The following is an 18,520-nucleotide window of genomic DNA, read 5'->3' as shown; positions in this document are numbered from 1 at the left end:
AGCAGAGGAATGAAAGGAAGGTGAAGTAAGCAGACTCCAGCAAGGGCAGCAAGCCCTGGTAAAAATGGCCCTACTATCTCTAGGGAAGGGTATTAGATAGAATCCCTACAAGGTGCACAAGCCATCAGCAGTAACACTTACGGAAACTCAGATCTAGATGCAAGGAAGCTAAAGAAATGCGCCAGACTGAAGAGGAACTGGAAGGCAAACTGGGGTCCAACCCTCCACTCCACTTTGGCACACAGTCCCTTTAAAGCTCGGCCCAGGCAGCCAGCAGTGGCACCTGGGCAGACCCTGGGGCATATGGGAGCGGGAGTGATCACAGGGCCTGATGAGCCCTCAAACCATCTTGAGATGTTCCAAGCTTTGGCTCCTTGGTATTTACAAACACACAAAAAGTGAAGGAAAGAGAACAACATCTAACAGTGAGTTGAGACTAGGATATACTTCTAAATTTTCACCTATTTAAAATGTATACATTAGAGAGGTTGGATAAAGTCATTTGGTCTACCCAACCCCACGATGTCTGAATTTGTCCTTTACTATTGCCACCAAGTGGTCAATGCGTCAATGTTTTGGATACTGAAGAGAAACTTATTGTCTCTTCAGAGGGCCTATTTTATTCTACCTTTGGAGAGCAATAGGTATGAGAATACACTTATTTATATTGAACTTGTAGCTCTCTTCTTAGTGCTGTGAGGCTCAATTAAGTGCCAGAATTAGGGACATTTGTCATTTTTTTTCACTGTGCATTACTTGGTCTCTTCTTATTTAGGAGGAATCCTCCACTCTAAAAGCCTGATACTCCTGCCCCACCTGTCTGGGAAATTGGACAGGACACATGACCAACTGTCCCACACCAACACTCTGAGTACAGAGCAAACGACACCAATAAGAAGGGACAGTTTACAATTCCATGTGTCCCTGATCTTCAGCAATGGTGGCAGAAGCAGCAGCCTGTTGGATGTAGAAAAGGTGGAATCTGGAAAAGGGAATGTGTCCAGTGACAACAGGAGTGATGGGGTGAGGAGTGCCATCCAGACCAAATGGTTCTCATGGTGGGACATCGCCTGTGGCTTCTACTTCCCTTGCTTCCTGTCTGTTTTCTGTTCCTTTAGTCTACCCTCAATAGCTCAGTTCTGTAAGTTACCAGATCCACTTTGAATAAGTTCCCTTTCTAGTTAAGTTAGCCAAACTTGATTTCTATTTCTTGCACCTTGACTTATAAAGTAGAGATGATGACAAGTTGGAGGAAGTTAGGAGGGAGGAAGAAATAACGAGTTTGACAGTAAAGATACCGAATGTGACAGAGGCAGGGCATCTAAGTAAAAGTGGTTCATATGCAGTTGAAGAAATGGATGGAGTCTATGAGAAGGGTTGAGACTGGAGGTAGAAATTCCATAGCCATCTTTAGATTTAAAGTCCTTGAACTGGAAGAAGTAGTCACAGAAGACAACGAATGTTATGCAGAATCTGTTCTGTGTTTCCCAACACCCATCTCTCCTGAAAGAGTATTCCTAATTTATTTCAGTAATTGATTGTTTTGCATATTTTGCTGTGAGCTTTGGGGGGTTGATCTCTTCCCAGTTCTAAAGATAGCTCTCATTGGCTTAAGTCAATCAATAGTAAACATTTGGGCATAAAATCTAGGAAGAGATAATGAGGTTGGTGGAGATTTTTCAAGAACTTCTAGGAATGTGACATGAGGATATGATATCTAGTATGGCTACAGCCACATGTAGACATGTGAGAGGCCCTCAGCTGCCCAAAGGTTCCTAGGTGGGTTCGGAGGGAGAAGCAACATCTAGCATGCACAGCAGTGAGATGGAGAGGAAACAGGTGACATCATTTATGCACTGAATCAAATTTCACCAGAAGCCAAAAAAAAAAAAAAACTCTTAATTTTTCAGTTGTATCAGCTAGAAAATCCCTTTTATTTTAAAATCCAGTTCAAGTTGGGTTTTTAACATTAGCAATACAAATTGTTTTAAACCATTATATCCTTTCTTCTTCACCTCCCAACCTTCTCCCTGCCCTTATTAAGTTATCCCTCATAATATGAGTGAGGGGTTTTATCAGAAACCACAAACTAATGGCCTGTGAGTTGAATCTGACTCATAGACTTTTTATTTATTTGTTTGTTTGGCTTGCAGAAGGTTGCTTTTTAAAAATTATTACCAACATATAAAACTTGGGAGGTCTTCCATCAAAACCCAAATATTTGGTTTCTTTGGAAGAACCAGGAAACCTGACATGCTGAGGCAGAATTCCAACATGGCAGCAGTTATCTGGAGCTGAGCAGCGGCTGCTGCCTGTCAGCTGGGCATACCCTCTCTTTGCCGCAGTCCCTACCACTTCCTATTGTTCACACTTGGCCTAATTCCTTCCTGTCCATCACCTACCTCTGAAAGGACTTATGCTTACAACACTTGGTGGTCAGCGAGGTCTGTCCCAGATCTCTTAAATTATTCCATTTAAGTTAAAAGCGAACAAAGGAATGCACACAAAATGCTGCGAAACTCCTAGTCTCAGAAAAGGAACTAATACACACTGGGAAGCCGAATCACAGTCTGTGCATCAGGCTTATAGGAATTCATTTGGGGCAGAATGCGATTTGCTTATGAAACTATCCAAAACTCCAATAACAGGCGTTTTTGTTTCATAGTTAAGCAGGTTTTCTCGTTTGTCATCTGGGGTAGCTTAAGAGCAGCTAATTGGATAACAATTAATATACTGAGCTTGAAAATCAGGCAGACCTGAACTTGAGTCCAGGTCAGCCTCTTGCTTGCTGTGATGACCGTGCCTGCCCATCACGTAGAGTTGTAACATAGAATAAAGTGATCTCAGGTGCCGAGGACACAATGTGCCACATGGACATTTATGTGATAGGCTGACCTACTACCGAGCATGCTCTAATCACGTATAAAAGCTCTGACTGAGGAGTTCAACTTGTAGAATACAAATAAGAAATAATTTTATTTTTCCAGCAACTATGACTATCATGCTCCACTGACCAACCCACCCTACCCTCTTTCTTAACAGGCCTGACTCCCTTAATGATATTATGCTGTATCCTTACACTTTAGTCCTTGTCACTTAAGAAAAGTCTCATTTTCATTCTCAGGGTTTAGGCCTAGTCGCTGCAACTTTAATTTAATATTGGACCCAAAGCTTTCCCCATGGAAGGTTAGATTTGTAGCTCCTACAGTTTAGGATGGATTTACTGTTAAGATGGTTCTTACAATTCCTGGGCCCTGGTATATAGTCATGTTACCATTTCTTCAAGCAAACACTGATCAAGGTGTCGCTGTGAAGGTATGTTGCAGATATAATTATGGTCCCAAATGAGTTGACCTTAAATTGAGATTACAGCTAGGTCTGCGATCAGAGGCAGGGAAGACAGAGAGACACAAACCCTAACCGGGATTTAAGGTGTGAACGGTTCTCCACTGCTGGCTGAGGAGATGGAAAGAACCACAAGGCAAGGAATGCAGGCAGCTCTGGGGCTGAGAGCAGGTAGCAAGGAAACAGAACTGCAGCTCTACAGCAGCAAGGAACTGAATTCTACAATAACCGGAAGACACTTGGGGGCCGATTCTCCCCCAGAGATCCCAGCCGAGAATTCAGCCTGACCAATACTTTGATTTCACCTTCAGCTCCTGAGCCAAGAATGCAGTCACACTGCCACTGGATTTCTCATACCAAACTGTGATATAGTAAATGAATGTTGTTTTAAGCTATTGTTACACAGCAATAGAAAACTAGCAACAGAAGGCTAGAGGTAGTCGATGAGATCTGTTCTCTCACAGCTTTCCTAAACTCACCCTTTTTCATCTGAGTCAGGAGGAAGGAGAAGGGAGAAGAAAGCCCCTTTGCTGTGGTCATCAAGCACTGTTGACCTAGCTCACTGTCCAAGTTCATGTGCATAGAGGTCTCCTCAAACAGGCCTTGATGACTGAAGCAGATACCTGGAGCAGGTAGTCTTAGCCAGCTCCCCAGCTGATCCTGATTTATAGGCTCAGGTCCCTTTTTTGTCCCATGCTGTGTCTGTGATAAACCTGCACGCCTTAGTTTCTTCTTTCTTCTACAGTTTCAACTTAGAGGGCTACGGCCTGGGACAGGTGTATCTCCAGGTCCTGAGATACTCCTCCAGGTGCAGATACAGATGGAGGTCCTTGCCCCTTCTTAGCCCCATAAACTTCTCCAGCTGCCGGATCTCAAACAGCTCTTTCCCTCTCCAGCAGTACAAGGCCATCCCGCCAGCCCTGTGACTAAGCAGACATCCAACCGGGTAAACAAGCACCTTCCTCTCCTTCTTGAAGTCACCTTCACACTTTACAGGTGATCACACCTCAGAGGGGGACATCGTGGTCCCCTCTCCCTTCCCCTGCTGGAGGCAGAGGGAAGCAGGTAGCCTTACTTCATCAGCAACGCATTCCCCGAAGGTTCCCCCTTCTCTCTCTCAGTCCCCTCATCTCTCTCTTGCTGCTGAGCTTGTGAAAATCTGAAGCTAAGAAGCAGGCCTCCTTTTAACTGAGACAATGAAGAATTTAGAAACTTTGCATTATTTGGTAACCCGCAGGGACCAGAAAGATGCCTACCCTATTCTCTTACAAATGTAATGAGGCATTTCCACATTTTTGAAAAGATGTCTTCATATAATCTAGAGCATAACTTCAAAAACAATAGAACATATATTTAATTTTGTATTTAGCTTGAAAGCATTGTTTAATTTTACAAATATTCATTAAGAATTTTCTAAGCATTATGCTAATGGGATGATGACAGTCTATGTGAGCGTGTGCACACGTCCATGCACAAATGGGTATGTGCAGGTAAGAGACGGAGATGAAGAGAGAAAACGAGAAAGAGAGAGAGAGGTAGCAGAGAGACAGAGGAAGCTCCGGGAACAGACTCTTAACTAAGTGTTAGAATAAAGATACCCACAACAATGTTGCCATCTTGAACAATATTGTGCTAAACGGTAGAGGGATCCACTCTGTTTAAAATAGGATTGGAATGTGGTTGTGAGTGTTTCTTCTGGTAAAACGTAAGAGGTAGGTTCATTAAAAAATTACATTTAAACTCAACATATGAAGATTTAAACATACGTATGCCCCCAAATTCTTTCTTGGCCTAATGAATCCATGTACTTTTGTTTGCTTTTTTGTTTTGAAACATCAAAATGAAACAAACCAAGCACAAACAAACACCAACTTTTGAGCAAGGCAGAGGTCCTCTTTGATCTCCCCCGAGTAGGACTTTTATCAAAAGGTAACCTCCACTCTCCACCACTCATCCTCAGGGCAGTTGTGAAAAATATTGAGTTTTACAAATCAGAAGGGTGGCTTGCATAAATGTTTTGTATTCTTTTTTTTTTTTTTTGAATGTGAAATTTAAAATTTATACCATCTTTATTATAGCAGATAAAAAGTGAAATCTTTATGCTGTGGGTCTGCAAAAGCAACTTTTGAAGTCGGATGTATCTATCAACATACTTATTAGAGGCATTTTTTTCCCCTATAGTTTTGGAGAGAGTCTGAAAACCAATGCCAGTATGGTTTAGATATTCATAATTGTTTACACATGTTTCAGTAACAAAATATATTTTGGGGGGGTTGGTGCTTTACTTTTAGGATTTAAGACAGCTGGAAATTATTATCGTTATGGGTAAAAGTGTTCTAACTGGATAATGGTGTTAAAAAGAATATAATATCCCAGAATGCTTCCTTCTAACATGGAACACATTATTTTATTAAGTTGAGTTATTTCAATAGGGATTGGCTATTGTCTGGTCAGTTATACATGAAGGTGTCTAAGGAAATAGGTCCTCAGAAGAAGCATCAAATAGAAAGTGGCTGTGATTTACTATTATTAATATTATCATTCTATAATATATAATAATGATTAGTAATCCTTTTAAGGGCTAGATAGTTCATAGTACACCTCTAGCAGTGACAGATTCTAATTAAATATTTAAGATATGGGACAGTGTGTCCTATCATGGTATAATATATCAAATACCTTGGAGATGTGTAAAAATTCTTTTCATATTTGCTTATCCAGAAAAAAAAAAAGATCTGATTTTTTTTCGTAAGGGACTCTGTGTTTCCAAGGACCTGGAGTGTTTCTTCTAAGGAGCTAGACTGTGCTAAGAGCCAAGAGGAAGCAGGGTTCAAAAGAAATTCATCTAATATTTGTGTCCTGGTTATGAAAGGGGGGCGAGGCTATTCATCAGCGGCATGTGGCCAGTTGGCAGGCAGAGCTGCAGGCCAGGCGAGGCGTCACTGTGATCACAGATGGACTTAGCCTGGGAACGAGGATGCCAGGGAGTCCCAGGCAGCGCTGGCTATTTTCGGGACTTTACACAAATCATTATTTTTCATTCTTCGCCAGTATTGACACAGACAAATGTATTTGTTGATCGCCTATTGAAGATGTGTAGATAACTAACATAAGTCTCATCCTTGGAGACATCACTGAAGGAGGATTTTTTTTTTAAATAAAAAAAGTATAATGCCTTCCTTTAATCAAATAAAAATGTTACAGTTTTTATACTTCATCATATCACTTGGATGGCACTAAGTCTTAACAGATAAGGTATGGGGATAGCAGAGTACATACTCTAAAGAAGAAAGACGGTCCTCTTTTTAGTCAAGGAGTGTAGTCAGGAAATTTGCAATCCATCATTTATTTTATAAATTTACAAATAGCAGTTTTGCATGAGAGGTTTTCTTAAGGACACAGAGCCAGCTCAAGGAACTCAGGAAACATGTCTACGTCTGGATTCCAATAGCTCTTCCGCATAGAGCACAGCTGCAAACTACCAGGGGGTCTATAACCAGCCCACAGGCTCTCATCCTCACTCTGCCACTTACTGGCAATGAACCTGGGTAAATCATTAAGGATGGACCTCACAAGGTATTGAGGCTGACTCATATGCAGGGTGAGGGTTTAGGCAGCCAAGATCCCCCCAGCTCTGAAGCTTCGTGTGACCTGGGATTACAAGGTTCACAAATGGCCTAAAAATGAACACAACTGCCACCCACTATTGGTCAGTCGATAGCTAGAGACACACCCAGCCATCACAGCCTTGTCTACTGGCATCTTCCCCATTTGCAGCCCTGGCCACTGCAGCCTTTCTGCCACACATAATTCTTGCGGGGCTAACTGGCATACTTGCCCCTTCCCTCAGGAACCTCCCACCCCCCATATTAATAATGTTATGTGTTAAGAGAGTTTTTCCCAGTTTCGTTGAGGTATAATTGACGAAGAGGATTTCTGAAAGTTTCCTGTAAAGCTAACCTCACTTGAAAACTTTCTTCTATAGAGAAAAATTTGACTATGAGTTCCAAACAACAACTTACAACTTATTTCAGCAATCTAGTTTTGGAGCGCAGTGGAGTGGCTAAGAGCATGTCTTGTAAATAGCAGAGCTCTGGCACCAGGCTTCCTGGGTTCACACATGGGCTGCGCTGCTAGAAGCTATGTGACCTTGAGCAAGTTCTCTGTGTCTCCATGGCTCCATCTGTGAAATGGGAATCATCAAAGTACCTCATGTTCTGTTTTGAGAATTGAGTTAAACAATGTAACACAATTAGACGAGGACCTAGCACACAATAAATTCTGAGAAAATGTTAGATACTATGCATTTTAAGTATTCGCAAAAGTGACAAGTGTGTGATCTGTGAAGGTGCATTATCACTTGGGAAATATCTGAAAGTCATTTGGAACAAATTTTGAGTTTAACAAAGTGGGGGGGAGTTTCGCAGGTTTGGTTGAAATTATGATGTGAATATACCTATATAATGAGATGCGTTTAGCTTATTATCAGGCATGAATGTTTAATTGTCTTTTAAAGAGATGGCTTTCAAAATGATAGCACTTCTTTTTAGAGATTCTACATACTAAAAAATTAAATGACACTACGATTACACCATGTGCCCGTTGACACACAGCACTGTCATTGTCCTTCGCTGCTCATTTCTAAAAATGGCACAGTGAACACTGATCTCCTTTCCTTTAATGGAATCCATCAGATAATCTGTGAAGGATGCTCCTGTGTTTGGCAAAAATAAAACTTCCCTTTTTTTTGGTTAAGTAGCTCTTTAACTCTCAGTCTCTCAGTTGAGATTGCTAATAAGATGACATGCAAAATTGTGCAACCATCAAAATTAAAACACATTTCAGGAAAATTTTACACTCAATTCTTGACTTTTTTGTTTTATCACATTCTCCACAAAATTTATAGTGTAATTTAGCATGAGTGGTTTGTTCTCCAAAGCTCTTCACATTTTTACATCTTATTAAATTTAAACTTAAATAGGAGCAATTTAAAAATTTCCAATCCATTTCACTAGACCTCAGTAGGAAAAAAAAATCCTGTTTTAAACTTTCCTCTTACACCATCCCAAAGACATATTTTATTTCTATTTATATTTTGCATGCATGCATATTAATCTCTTTCTGTGTCCAAGCATTATTACAAGCTCTTTCTTCAGAATATTAGCTCAGTTTTTTTCTTAAAACCACCCTATAGGGTTGGCACTATTGTATCCCATTCTGACAGATGAGAAACTTGCCCAAGGATTTCAACAGTAAGTGGTGAACTACGGCTGAAATCTAGACAGCACAAATAATATTTTATCAACATATTTAAGAGAGGTCACTTCACTTAAAGAAACTTCTTCCCTTTCTACTATTTCTTGAATCTTTGAAATCTGGGTCTCTTAACTTTACCAGCAATTTAATTTTAAAGTAACCTATCAGGTCAAGAATCTCACATGCAATGTTTATTTTCCAGATCATTCAATCTGGAAAGATCATCGTCAATCAAGCAGGGGGGTGGGGGAGTAGAGGAGGTAAGACCCTAGGAAAGTCCGTGGAAGTCTGCACCGCAATGCTGAATAATGAGATCTCAAAGAGATGGAGGGCCACTGGAGTGGGGAGGCCCGATCTGCTTTGAAGAGTGAGGTCATGCTCAATGTTTTAAACTCATTAGTCCTGCCTCAAAAAGGGATGTGGGTAAAAAGGGAAAAAAAGACAAATTAGTAGTATTTTCAAAAGAAGTTAAATATGTCAGGCAGTAAAGTGTCCTAATTCTGCCTTCAGGGAACATATGTCAAACCAGCTTGTAGTTCTACAATGGGCGAAACCATCTGCGATGACTGCCCCACCCCTTATTCCTGTTCCTACAGCATACGCCTTTCAAGGAAATGGTACATTGGTCCAATGCATGTGGGAATTTTCTCAGCATTACCTAATTGAGACATTAGGCCAACCTTTCTTTGAACAGAAACCAATTTGTTAGAGCTTGCTGAAAGAAAGCACATCAATGGCTTTGACTAATGAGGGCAATATAAATAATCCAAATGGCATATTATCAAATTTCCCTGCGATTGCAGAACCACCATTACCTACAACTCATAACCACTTTCTGAGCCTTTGAGAAGAAAGCAATGGCTAGGTTGCTCCTCACAGATGTTTATTTCTAAGGCAATATTAGATTTGGTGGCATTTTACTTTGAGAACTATAATAATCACTGATTCCCTGTGCTAATAGAAATCTTTGACAGGCCACACATAGTCCCAAAATGTTATATTATTATATAGACACTGATTTCTTTATTAAAACTATGAATGAAATAATGCATGTGAACACTTAGTACAGTTGCTAGGACAATGTAGGTGCTCAATAAATTGATTTAGAATCATGAATATTTATGCCAGAAATGACACTGACCTTACTATATTTGTCACCACTGGTGATATTCTGATTCAAATTGTGAGACACTAGGATAAGAATTTTTTACCTGGGTTTTTTCATAACTCTGAAATTTTATACAGCACTAGATGTGATTATACATTATTTCTTGAGACAAAGGGTCAAACCTTTCACCAGCTGTTCAAAGGGGTACATTGCTTCCTCCAAAAGGTTAAGAACCACTGGCCCAGGGGAATCATTCGCTTTAACTTATACAGAGCCAAACTCTGTTGTTTGATGAAGCCCAGAATGCCTTTTTAAAACAAGTCATGTTCTAGACTTGGTTTGGTAGTAGTAGGATGACTTTTAAAAGTGTCTGACCTAGTACCCAAGACCTCTCCCCTCTCTCACCACTCTCCTTGCTATCCTGTACAGTTGTTAGAGTTAGTTTGGACTTGAGAAATGAGGAATGAAATGGAGAAAGAGAGATAAAGGATCTAGGGGCTCCTTGGAGCCCACAAGGAAGTGGATAGTAGGAATTGGTGTTATCAAAAGGGCTCCCAGTATCTGCTTCTCTCTGCACCATAACCTCCTTCCAAGTTTCAGATATCACAGCTGAAATCCGGTTACTCTATCTGGGGTATTTTATTTAAAAACCTCATGCTTCCTTTCTACAATATTTCCCTATCCAGCTCAGAAATCAGAAGGCTGATTCTTAGAATGCCAACACATGAACTTCAAATGACAATGAGCTTATGCAGCCCAAGGCACTGGGGGCAACTGCTCTGGATACTGGAGAAGCCGGGAAGACCCCACTCTCTTCCTCATTGTGTCCGCGCTGGCGCGCTAATGGTAGTAACAGTTTGTTTCTTCTTGTACAGGAAGCAGATGTGACTTGGAGAAACATGGAGAACAGATGTGCTGAGCAAAAGTTTGCATTTGAATGGTAATTTATCTGACCATAAGTTACATAAACTCACGAGGTGAGTGTTCAACATAACTCTTTTCACCAGCTCAGAAAGCTAATTTGTATAAGCTCTAAACGAGATCATGAATTCAAGAACATGCCCTTCTCATCTTCGCCTGCTTTTTTAAGAAAACTGAATGCTGAACAAAAATTCTTAAGCCTCTGATGCTTTGTAAATGCTTACTGGCCATGAAGGAGGCCTCTGCACTCAGAGAGTCTGGGTGTGCAAACTGCTCATGGAAATAATGCTTCACTCTCCACCATGCTACGCGGGCTTTTGGGGAACGCTGGTAAAGGGTTGCTTAGCCCTGCCCACAGAACTTGGAACACTTGCAGAAGGCCAAGTGTTATAAGTCAAGGGCACTTAATGAGACTGGAAAGGATGCCAACAGGCCAGGTCATTGGTGATAAAATGGATGCCTCCACTATAGACCATTCAGCGCATGCAGTACAAGATTAAGGAGCACAACACTATTAGACACAGTGGGAACAGTGCCAACTGCACACGATACTTTCAGGAGCCTGGGAAAATGCTTACATTTCCTCTCAAATTCGAAGAAAAAAGATGAACTTTTCAGTAAAATAGTCTACATCATATTAACATATTCTTCTTCTTTTCAAAACTTTTGCAAAACATAATTTGAAGTATTTTTGTCACAAACAGAGCCCAGAAAGGCAAAAGTGTCCAGGACCCATGAATATCAGGAGGGCAGCTGTCTGCAACAGCCCAGGTCACTCCCTCTCCTTTCAAACTCCCAACCAGCTCTTCCTGTCCTGATGCCATTGAGAGTCCAACATCCTCAGTATTAGTGGTTCCTATTTCTTTCGTTGTTCTCTTTCATCCCCCTTTTTCTCCTCTACATACCCACAGGTAAACCCTACAGGCACATCTGGACAAAAGAAGTTTTCATGGTGATGCTAATTCAACATTGAGTGAGCCCTTCATCAGGCACTAGGCTTGTGCTAAAACTTGACAGTTACGATCTAATTGAATCCTCAGTACAATTTCATAAGATAGGTACTATTACAGTTCTATTCTCAAGACAGGGAAATTGAGGCTCAGGGAGCTAAAAGGCCTCGCATGGGGACACACAGCCAGTCACGCCCGGTAGAGGCAGAGGGGGACCAGGACTCAGGCGTTGCTGACAGCAGCTGCGGGCGTGAGCAGGGGAGGGAGTCATGGCTTTGCACCGCTAGGTTAGAAAGGAGGCCTGGGGCACTTGGCTAAGATGCAAAATTTGCTCTGATAAAATCATTTCCACAGAGGAAACAGATTCTCATCCTCTTCACAGAACAAAAGCAAATGAAAACATTGAGCATTTCCCTACAGCATAAACTCTATTGTTGAAAAATTAAATAACATTCCTCTGGTATACTGAGGGAGGCGAGGTAACCATAAACCATTAAAATGAGTATTTAATCAATATTACAACTTTGGAAGTGAAAAAAAAGTTCGTATTCAGCAATGATTGATAAATGCGCTTCTATTCTTTTATTATGGATATTTGCTAAGGTTTTAGGCAACTATTACTTGTGTTGTTTGGTAATAGTCTTCTGTGATGTTGGAAAGGAACAGAAAATAAATGGGAAAATTGTAAAGATTTTCCAAATGCGGTAATTGGAGCCCTTCACGCATCATTTAATGAGTTGGCATCTATATCATTAATTAACTTTTTTTAAAGAAAGCAGTCTATGCCAGTTTTAAATGTGTAACTAAGTGCTGGACAAGGCCTTTTTTCTAGTAGTATTTTCTCTTTCCTGGGTATTTTCCCTTTATTAATAGCAATTTATTTTAAAATGAAAGCTGTTTCTAGCAAATGGATCCATGAAACATTGTCTCCTACACTACTGTTATATGATCTTTCCGTAGATTTGATTTATGGCTTTATCCCGGCAAAACACTCTCAGGGCAAAATGTCTATGAGACCATAGATCATTTATAGAAGTCAACTTCTGTGGAAGCTATATCATTGTCCATGTAAAATTTTTTGATTCAAAAAGAGATACTAAAAGAAATATTTCCCCATATGTATTTTAATTTCCTTAAAACATAAATATATTTTATTAATTCCTAAGCATGACATATTCCAGCCATAATAACAGTTTATTACTTTCTAAATCTTTCGAACAGCAAAACATTATGCTACTTATGGGTAAATCAAAATGAAGTAACAGCCTATGTATGTTATATGACCTTTTAACGTTTCATTAAAAATCATGTTTTCTATAATTGAATGCATATTTCTGATTACAATAATTACATTAGACAGGAAAGATGGCAAATTAATAAGCAGAATAAAAGCATTGGAGTAGTATCACTGACTACAGAAATTATTAAAAGTGCAAGGATGAAAAAAGATGTGATTCTTCGACATTTAACATTGAAGGGTTACCTCTAAATAATTCACACTTCTAGTAAACCCACTAGAGATTTATTAGATTTCCTAATAGAAAGTAGAAAAATAGAACCTCTGATTAGTCTCTGTCAGTGGTGCTCAGGTGGGGCTGATTTTGCCCTCAGAGGACATTTGGCAGTGGCTGGAGCCATTTGGGGTTGTCACCGCTTGGAGAGGGGTACACCACTAGATCTAGTGGATAGAGGCCAAGGATGCTGCCAAACATCCTGCAACGCACGACATAGCTCCCCAAAACAAAGAATTACACAGCCCTACTATTAATAGTGCCAAGGTTGAGCAACATTGGTCCAAATCTGGTTGTTTCCTATCAGTCATGTAAGTTAGCACCTTTCTCCCTCACTGGTAATCACTAAACTCAGAGTTGCCTCTGTGACAGTATAATTAGAAAAAGATACTAAACTTGAGTGGCTAATTATGGGTAAGCAGGTACTTAATAATGAGCATATACATAATACAAAATGCCTATTCACAAATTATTAAATTATCTTATTATTCACCAAGTAGTCATAGTGATTGATTTTTTAATTGACTGGTATGCCTTATATTTGCTTTCTCTTTACTGTTAGTCTTTTGGAGAAGGGTTGAAATGAATAATTGATGTTCCGAAGGTGAGGAAATGGGGGAAGGAGAACTCAGGAGGCTTGATTAACCACAAACTAGATTCTCTGTTTTTTGGCAATTTGAAGGTAGATTGCCTTTTACATTTATTTAAAATTTAATAACGGAGTTCATTAGGCCAAAACCTAATTTGAAACATAAGGAGATATTATAATTTTCCCCTTTAACCAATAAATAAAATATAATTAAAGTAATTCATTTCCTCTTAGGTTTTACACATGTATGCTTTGGAGAGTCCAATAGAACAGCTTATCATTTAATTTGCAACAGTACAACTCTGGATTTCAGTCTGAAAAATATAAATGAAGAAAGGCACTGTGTTGACAGAAAAGAAAAATGAAAGAACAATTTGTTAAGACCAAACGTTTGTAAGTCTCATAATGTATATCTATCTGTCTAGCTATTAACTCAATTTGAAATTTCTCAAATACCTGAGAAGTAATAGGAGACAGGAAATTTTATCCCTCACTCTTTGTATTCTAAGCTTCATCATGGTATTAACTTGCAATGAAACCTAAAGACGCTAATGAAATTAAGCACAAAAGAGAAATAAGGGGAAGGTCTCTGGATTAGAATTTTAAATGCAGCTTAGGGTGAGAAAACCTCTGCTATTGACTTTTCCCAGTTGCTAGTTAAGAGTTTAAAGCAAACCACATTATTTACTCATTGTCTGTTTACTCATTTGGCAGTTTCTAAAAGGAAGGCTAAAAAGTACTAGTGCGTAGTAAACAGTTTTCCCTGTTATATATTGCTGTGGGATCACATATAAACTTTAAATTAAGACCTGGAAAGCATTCTTATAAATAACTAAAATACTTCTCTTCAGTCATCTGTAGGATACATCCCACAAAAAATTTCTATCTTTCTGCATGTTATAGTGACAAACACCTAATATTATCTATTGTCTAAGGTAATTGCGTGGTAATTAACTGGTTTCTGATCAAAGTAATATTTGAGAAGGGCTGCATGCCTTGGAAGATAACGCACACTAATGCTTTTCTTATGTTATTCAGGTATAATTTTTATCCAGGTAGATAATTTATAGTAGCCAAATACATTTAAATGTATTTTATATATAGAGTAAGTTGCACAAATCTTAAGTGCCTAGTTAATTACATTTTTATATATTCATATCAATATACCAGCTGGTTATACATGTCACCACCACCCAATTTAAGATATAGGACATTTGCCCAAAAGTTTGCTCATTCTTAGAAGTATCCACACCTTCTAGGTAACCACTATTCTGATTTCTATCACCATAGATTAGTTTTGCCTGTTCTTAATCTTCATATAAATGTAATATAGTATGCCTTTTTACATCTGGCTTCTTTTTCTCATCATAATATCTTGGAGATTCATCCATATCAGTAATTAATTTATTTTAAAATATCTCAATAGTATTATGTTAAGTTTATCTCTTTTCTTATTGAATTGTTTATGGCTTTTAGCTATCATAAAGACAACTTATATGAAGACTTCTTGTGCTTAAAAGAAATGAGCTATTAAACCAGGAAAAGACATGAGTGAACCTTAAATGCATATTATTATTAAATGAAGGAAGCCAATCTGAGAAGGCATACTGTATTATTCCAACTATAGGACATTCTGGAAAAGGTAAACCTATGGAGGGGTTGCCAGGGGTTGGTGGAAAGTGGAAGGATGAGTATGCAGAGCACAGAGGTCTTTTAGAGCAGTGAAAATAGTCTGATGATACCGTCATGAGGGATACATGTCATTACACACTTGACCAAACCCATAGAGTGTACAACACTAGTCGTAAACCCTAAGGAAAATTGTGGAATTCGGGTGCCTGTGATGGGTCAATGGTAGATTCGTCCTTGCTAAAAAATGTACCATTCTTGGGAGTGCTGTTGATAATGGGGGAGGTTATGCCTATGTGGGAGAAGGGAGTATATGCTAAATCACTATACCTTCCTCTCAATTTTATTGTAAACCTAAAACTGCTCTAAAAATAAATGATTTTAAAAGTAAAAAAAAAAAAGATGTCTTGGCTATGTCTTTTGATGGACCTATGACTTCATTTATCTTGAATATAGAAGGAGGATTTAATACTGAGTCTAATACTGACAAAGTTCTCTGAAGTGATGACACATTGACACTCGGCCCAGCAGTACAAGAAAGAAACATGGCTACACGCCCTCACCAACACTGGGTCTCATCAGTACTTTTAATGTTGTCTACTGTGTGGGTGGACAAGGGTATCTCATTATAGTTTCCTTTGCATTTCCCTGATGACTAACGTGCTTTTATACCTTTGGATTATCCTCTTCTTATGAAGTAAGTGCCTTTCCATCTCAGCTTCTGACAACTTTTCTTGACTGTTTTTTTTCCTAGGTCACGGGGAGCTGCACACACTAGAAATATGTTGGATAGCACCAACAGACCAGTGGTTCCTGGCTGCCTGTCCCCATTGTTGTCTCTTGCCCTCATTCAGTCCACCTAAGGAGGCTGGGTTTGAGTGAGGGGGGCTGCTCCCCAGTTGTCTTCTCAGGGTGGTTCTTCCTGACAGCGTACCAGGCCAATGTCACTTCCTGGAGGATGGTAGCACCTGCTTCCCTAGTTTACTAACATCGGGCTCAAAAGGGTTGCTACCCAAATAAAGCAAATTGAAAAGGGGATAACTGAGAGGCACATACTTTTATTTTATTTTATTTTATTTTAATTAAATTTACTGGGTGACAGTGGTTAATAGAATTGTATAGGTTTCAAGTGTACATTTCTATAATACATAAGTTTTCTCATCAGGCTATCCCAGTGTTTCCTCAACTGTGTTCCACAGAAGAATATTTAACCTCTGTTGCATAAAAAGAATGCCAAATAAGTTTGGGAATGCTGCACACTATATATTCTCCTTTTGAAGCCTTGCCATTTAAATTAGTGTATGAAAGGTTCAGAGAAGTCCTACATCAAAGAAACCTACTTGGCGTCATTTAACCCATTGCTTCATAAACTTACCTGACCATGCATGGAACCCTCTCTTTCCCACCTTTTTTTTTCTAAGTACACCTATTATTATCTTTCACAATAATGGCTCTGTCCTGCTTTAGACCAATCTTTAGACCAATGTGGAATTCCCTTTGAGTTGGTGACACTTCATAAAATAGAGATATGTGTTTCCTTAAAAAAATATAAATCTCAGCAATGGATAGCCTTACAAAATAGTATTAAACTCGGGGGAATAAATGAGATGGTGGTGGTGGTGGTGGGTAGAAAGGAAGAGAATCCCATATCTGGCCACTACATTTAAGAAAACATGGTACACCATATCACTCACTGAGTCCCAGTCGGCCGGTAGGCTCTTACTAGCCTAGCCCTCTGGGCTTCAGCGCTCCCCCAGTAGCATATAAATCCCTGTAACATGAAGCATTTACAATGATATATTCTGAGTGGGTTAGTATATATGATAATAGCACCAATTACTACTTCTCTGGCATCACTTATAATGAGGGTATATGTACGTAGTGAGGAAACAAAGAAGGTTATACATAGAATCCTAGAAAAGAAAAACAATAAATAACCAGAGCAGACAACCACCCAACAAGACAAAGTCTCCGGGTAACGTTCACCGTCCTCCAAAATCAACAGGGCTACAAAATGGTATGTGCTGCATGTACGCCTTTGGGTATGAGACGTGGCGCTAGAACCATATCTACCCCAGCACATCTCATTTCATTCATCAGGCTCCCTTTCTGTGAAACAGTTCCATAAATTTTCCTCTCATTCTTTAAAGTAAATCCCACTGAACCTAGTTTAGAATTTCAAAAGTAGATCCAGGGACAAATCCAAGAAACACAGCACAATTTAAAAGGGAAATATAAAACCCATTTCATAACTAAGTGTGAGCGCTCAGACATTTTTTTCAATATTAACCACAATAAATCCACTGAACACAATAAGTGCAGGGAGGAGCTCCCCCACTAAAAAAGAAAACCACTCATAACAGGCTTTCTGAGATACTCTTGCTCTTTTGAAATGAGACCACAGTTGGGATTTAAAAGCATACATCTTTTCCTTAACAATTTTCATTTGGCATTATTCGCCTGGGTTAATATCACTCCCAATTCAGTCCAAATGTAAGTGTAAAATTCACCTACCTGCACAAAACCGCACGCTGTGAAGTCTTCAAACAAGGGCAGACTTGGACGGTCTTCTCGGTGGATGGTGAGTTTGTACGTGATCAAGCTCTCACCCTGCACTGGAGATTCATCCACCACAAACATTGAGATTTTGTTCGTTCCTAAGCCCAGAGGGTAGTTGGCAACGCTGGAGACAGAAACATCTATTTAGCCCAAACAAATTCATACATCAATATGAAATGCCTACAGTTTGCATAAGGTCTGTACAATTTCATAAGACACCTAAAATCTGAAAAAAAAATATTTTAACTTCTATTTCACCATACTTCGGTATGCCGAGTGTTAGAGCAAGTCATGTCCCCTCTCAAGTACAGGGAAGGGAACTAACTATTTACTAACCATCTGTCAGGGTCATACATCATCTTATTTAATATTCACAACAACTCCATATAAAACTATGATGGTCCCTGTTTTAAATATACAGACCATGACATCAAATGGGGAAACAAATTGCCCAAAGTCACTTGGTAGAGTCAGTGTAGGGACCCAGGTGGGTCTCACTTGAATCATCTCTCCTTTCTAGTAGACTCTCTTGGCTCCCAGAGATGACAAGACCATTTCTTCCCCTACACACGGGAACATGACTATCTTCCTTTCTATGGACATGAATGTAGTAGAGGCTCTATCTTCTGTTCCAAATTCCAAATGAAAGAGT

General features: G+C 39.4%; 1 protein-coding gene across 1 annotated transcript in view; it reads right to left on the bottom strand.

The window, feature by feature from the left end:
* CPED1 (cadherin like and PC-esterase domain containing 1) overlaps positions 1-18,520 on the bottom strand; it is a gene marked incomplete at its 5' end in the record, with an annotated part of 151,162 nt that overhangs the window by 117,195 nt on the left and 15,447 nt on the right. Inside the window, one exon of the mRNA XM_019623700.1 lies at positions 17,824-18,008. Coding sequence (XP_019479245.1) covers positions 17,824-18,008 — 185 coding nt within the window. The remainder of the gene's footprint in view (positions 1-17,823; positions 18,009-18,520) is intronic.

Source organism: Hipposideros armiger, unplaced genomic scaffold (assembly GCF_001890085.2).
Source record: "Hipposideros armiger isolate ML-2016 unplaced genomic scaffold, ASM189008v1 scaffold_559, whole genome shotgun sequence".
NCBI classification, from domain to species: Eukaryota; Metazoa; Chordata; class Mammalia; order Chiroptera; family Hipposideridae; genus Hipposideros; species Hipposideros armiger.
This window is presented reverse-complemented; position numbering and strand designations above follow the sequence as displayed.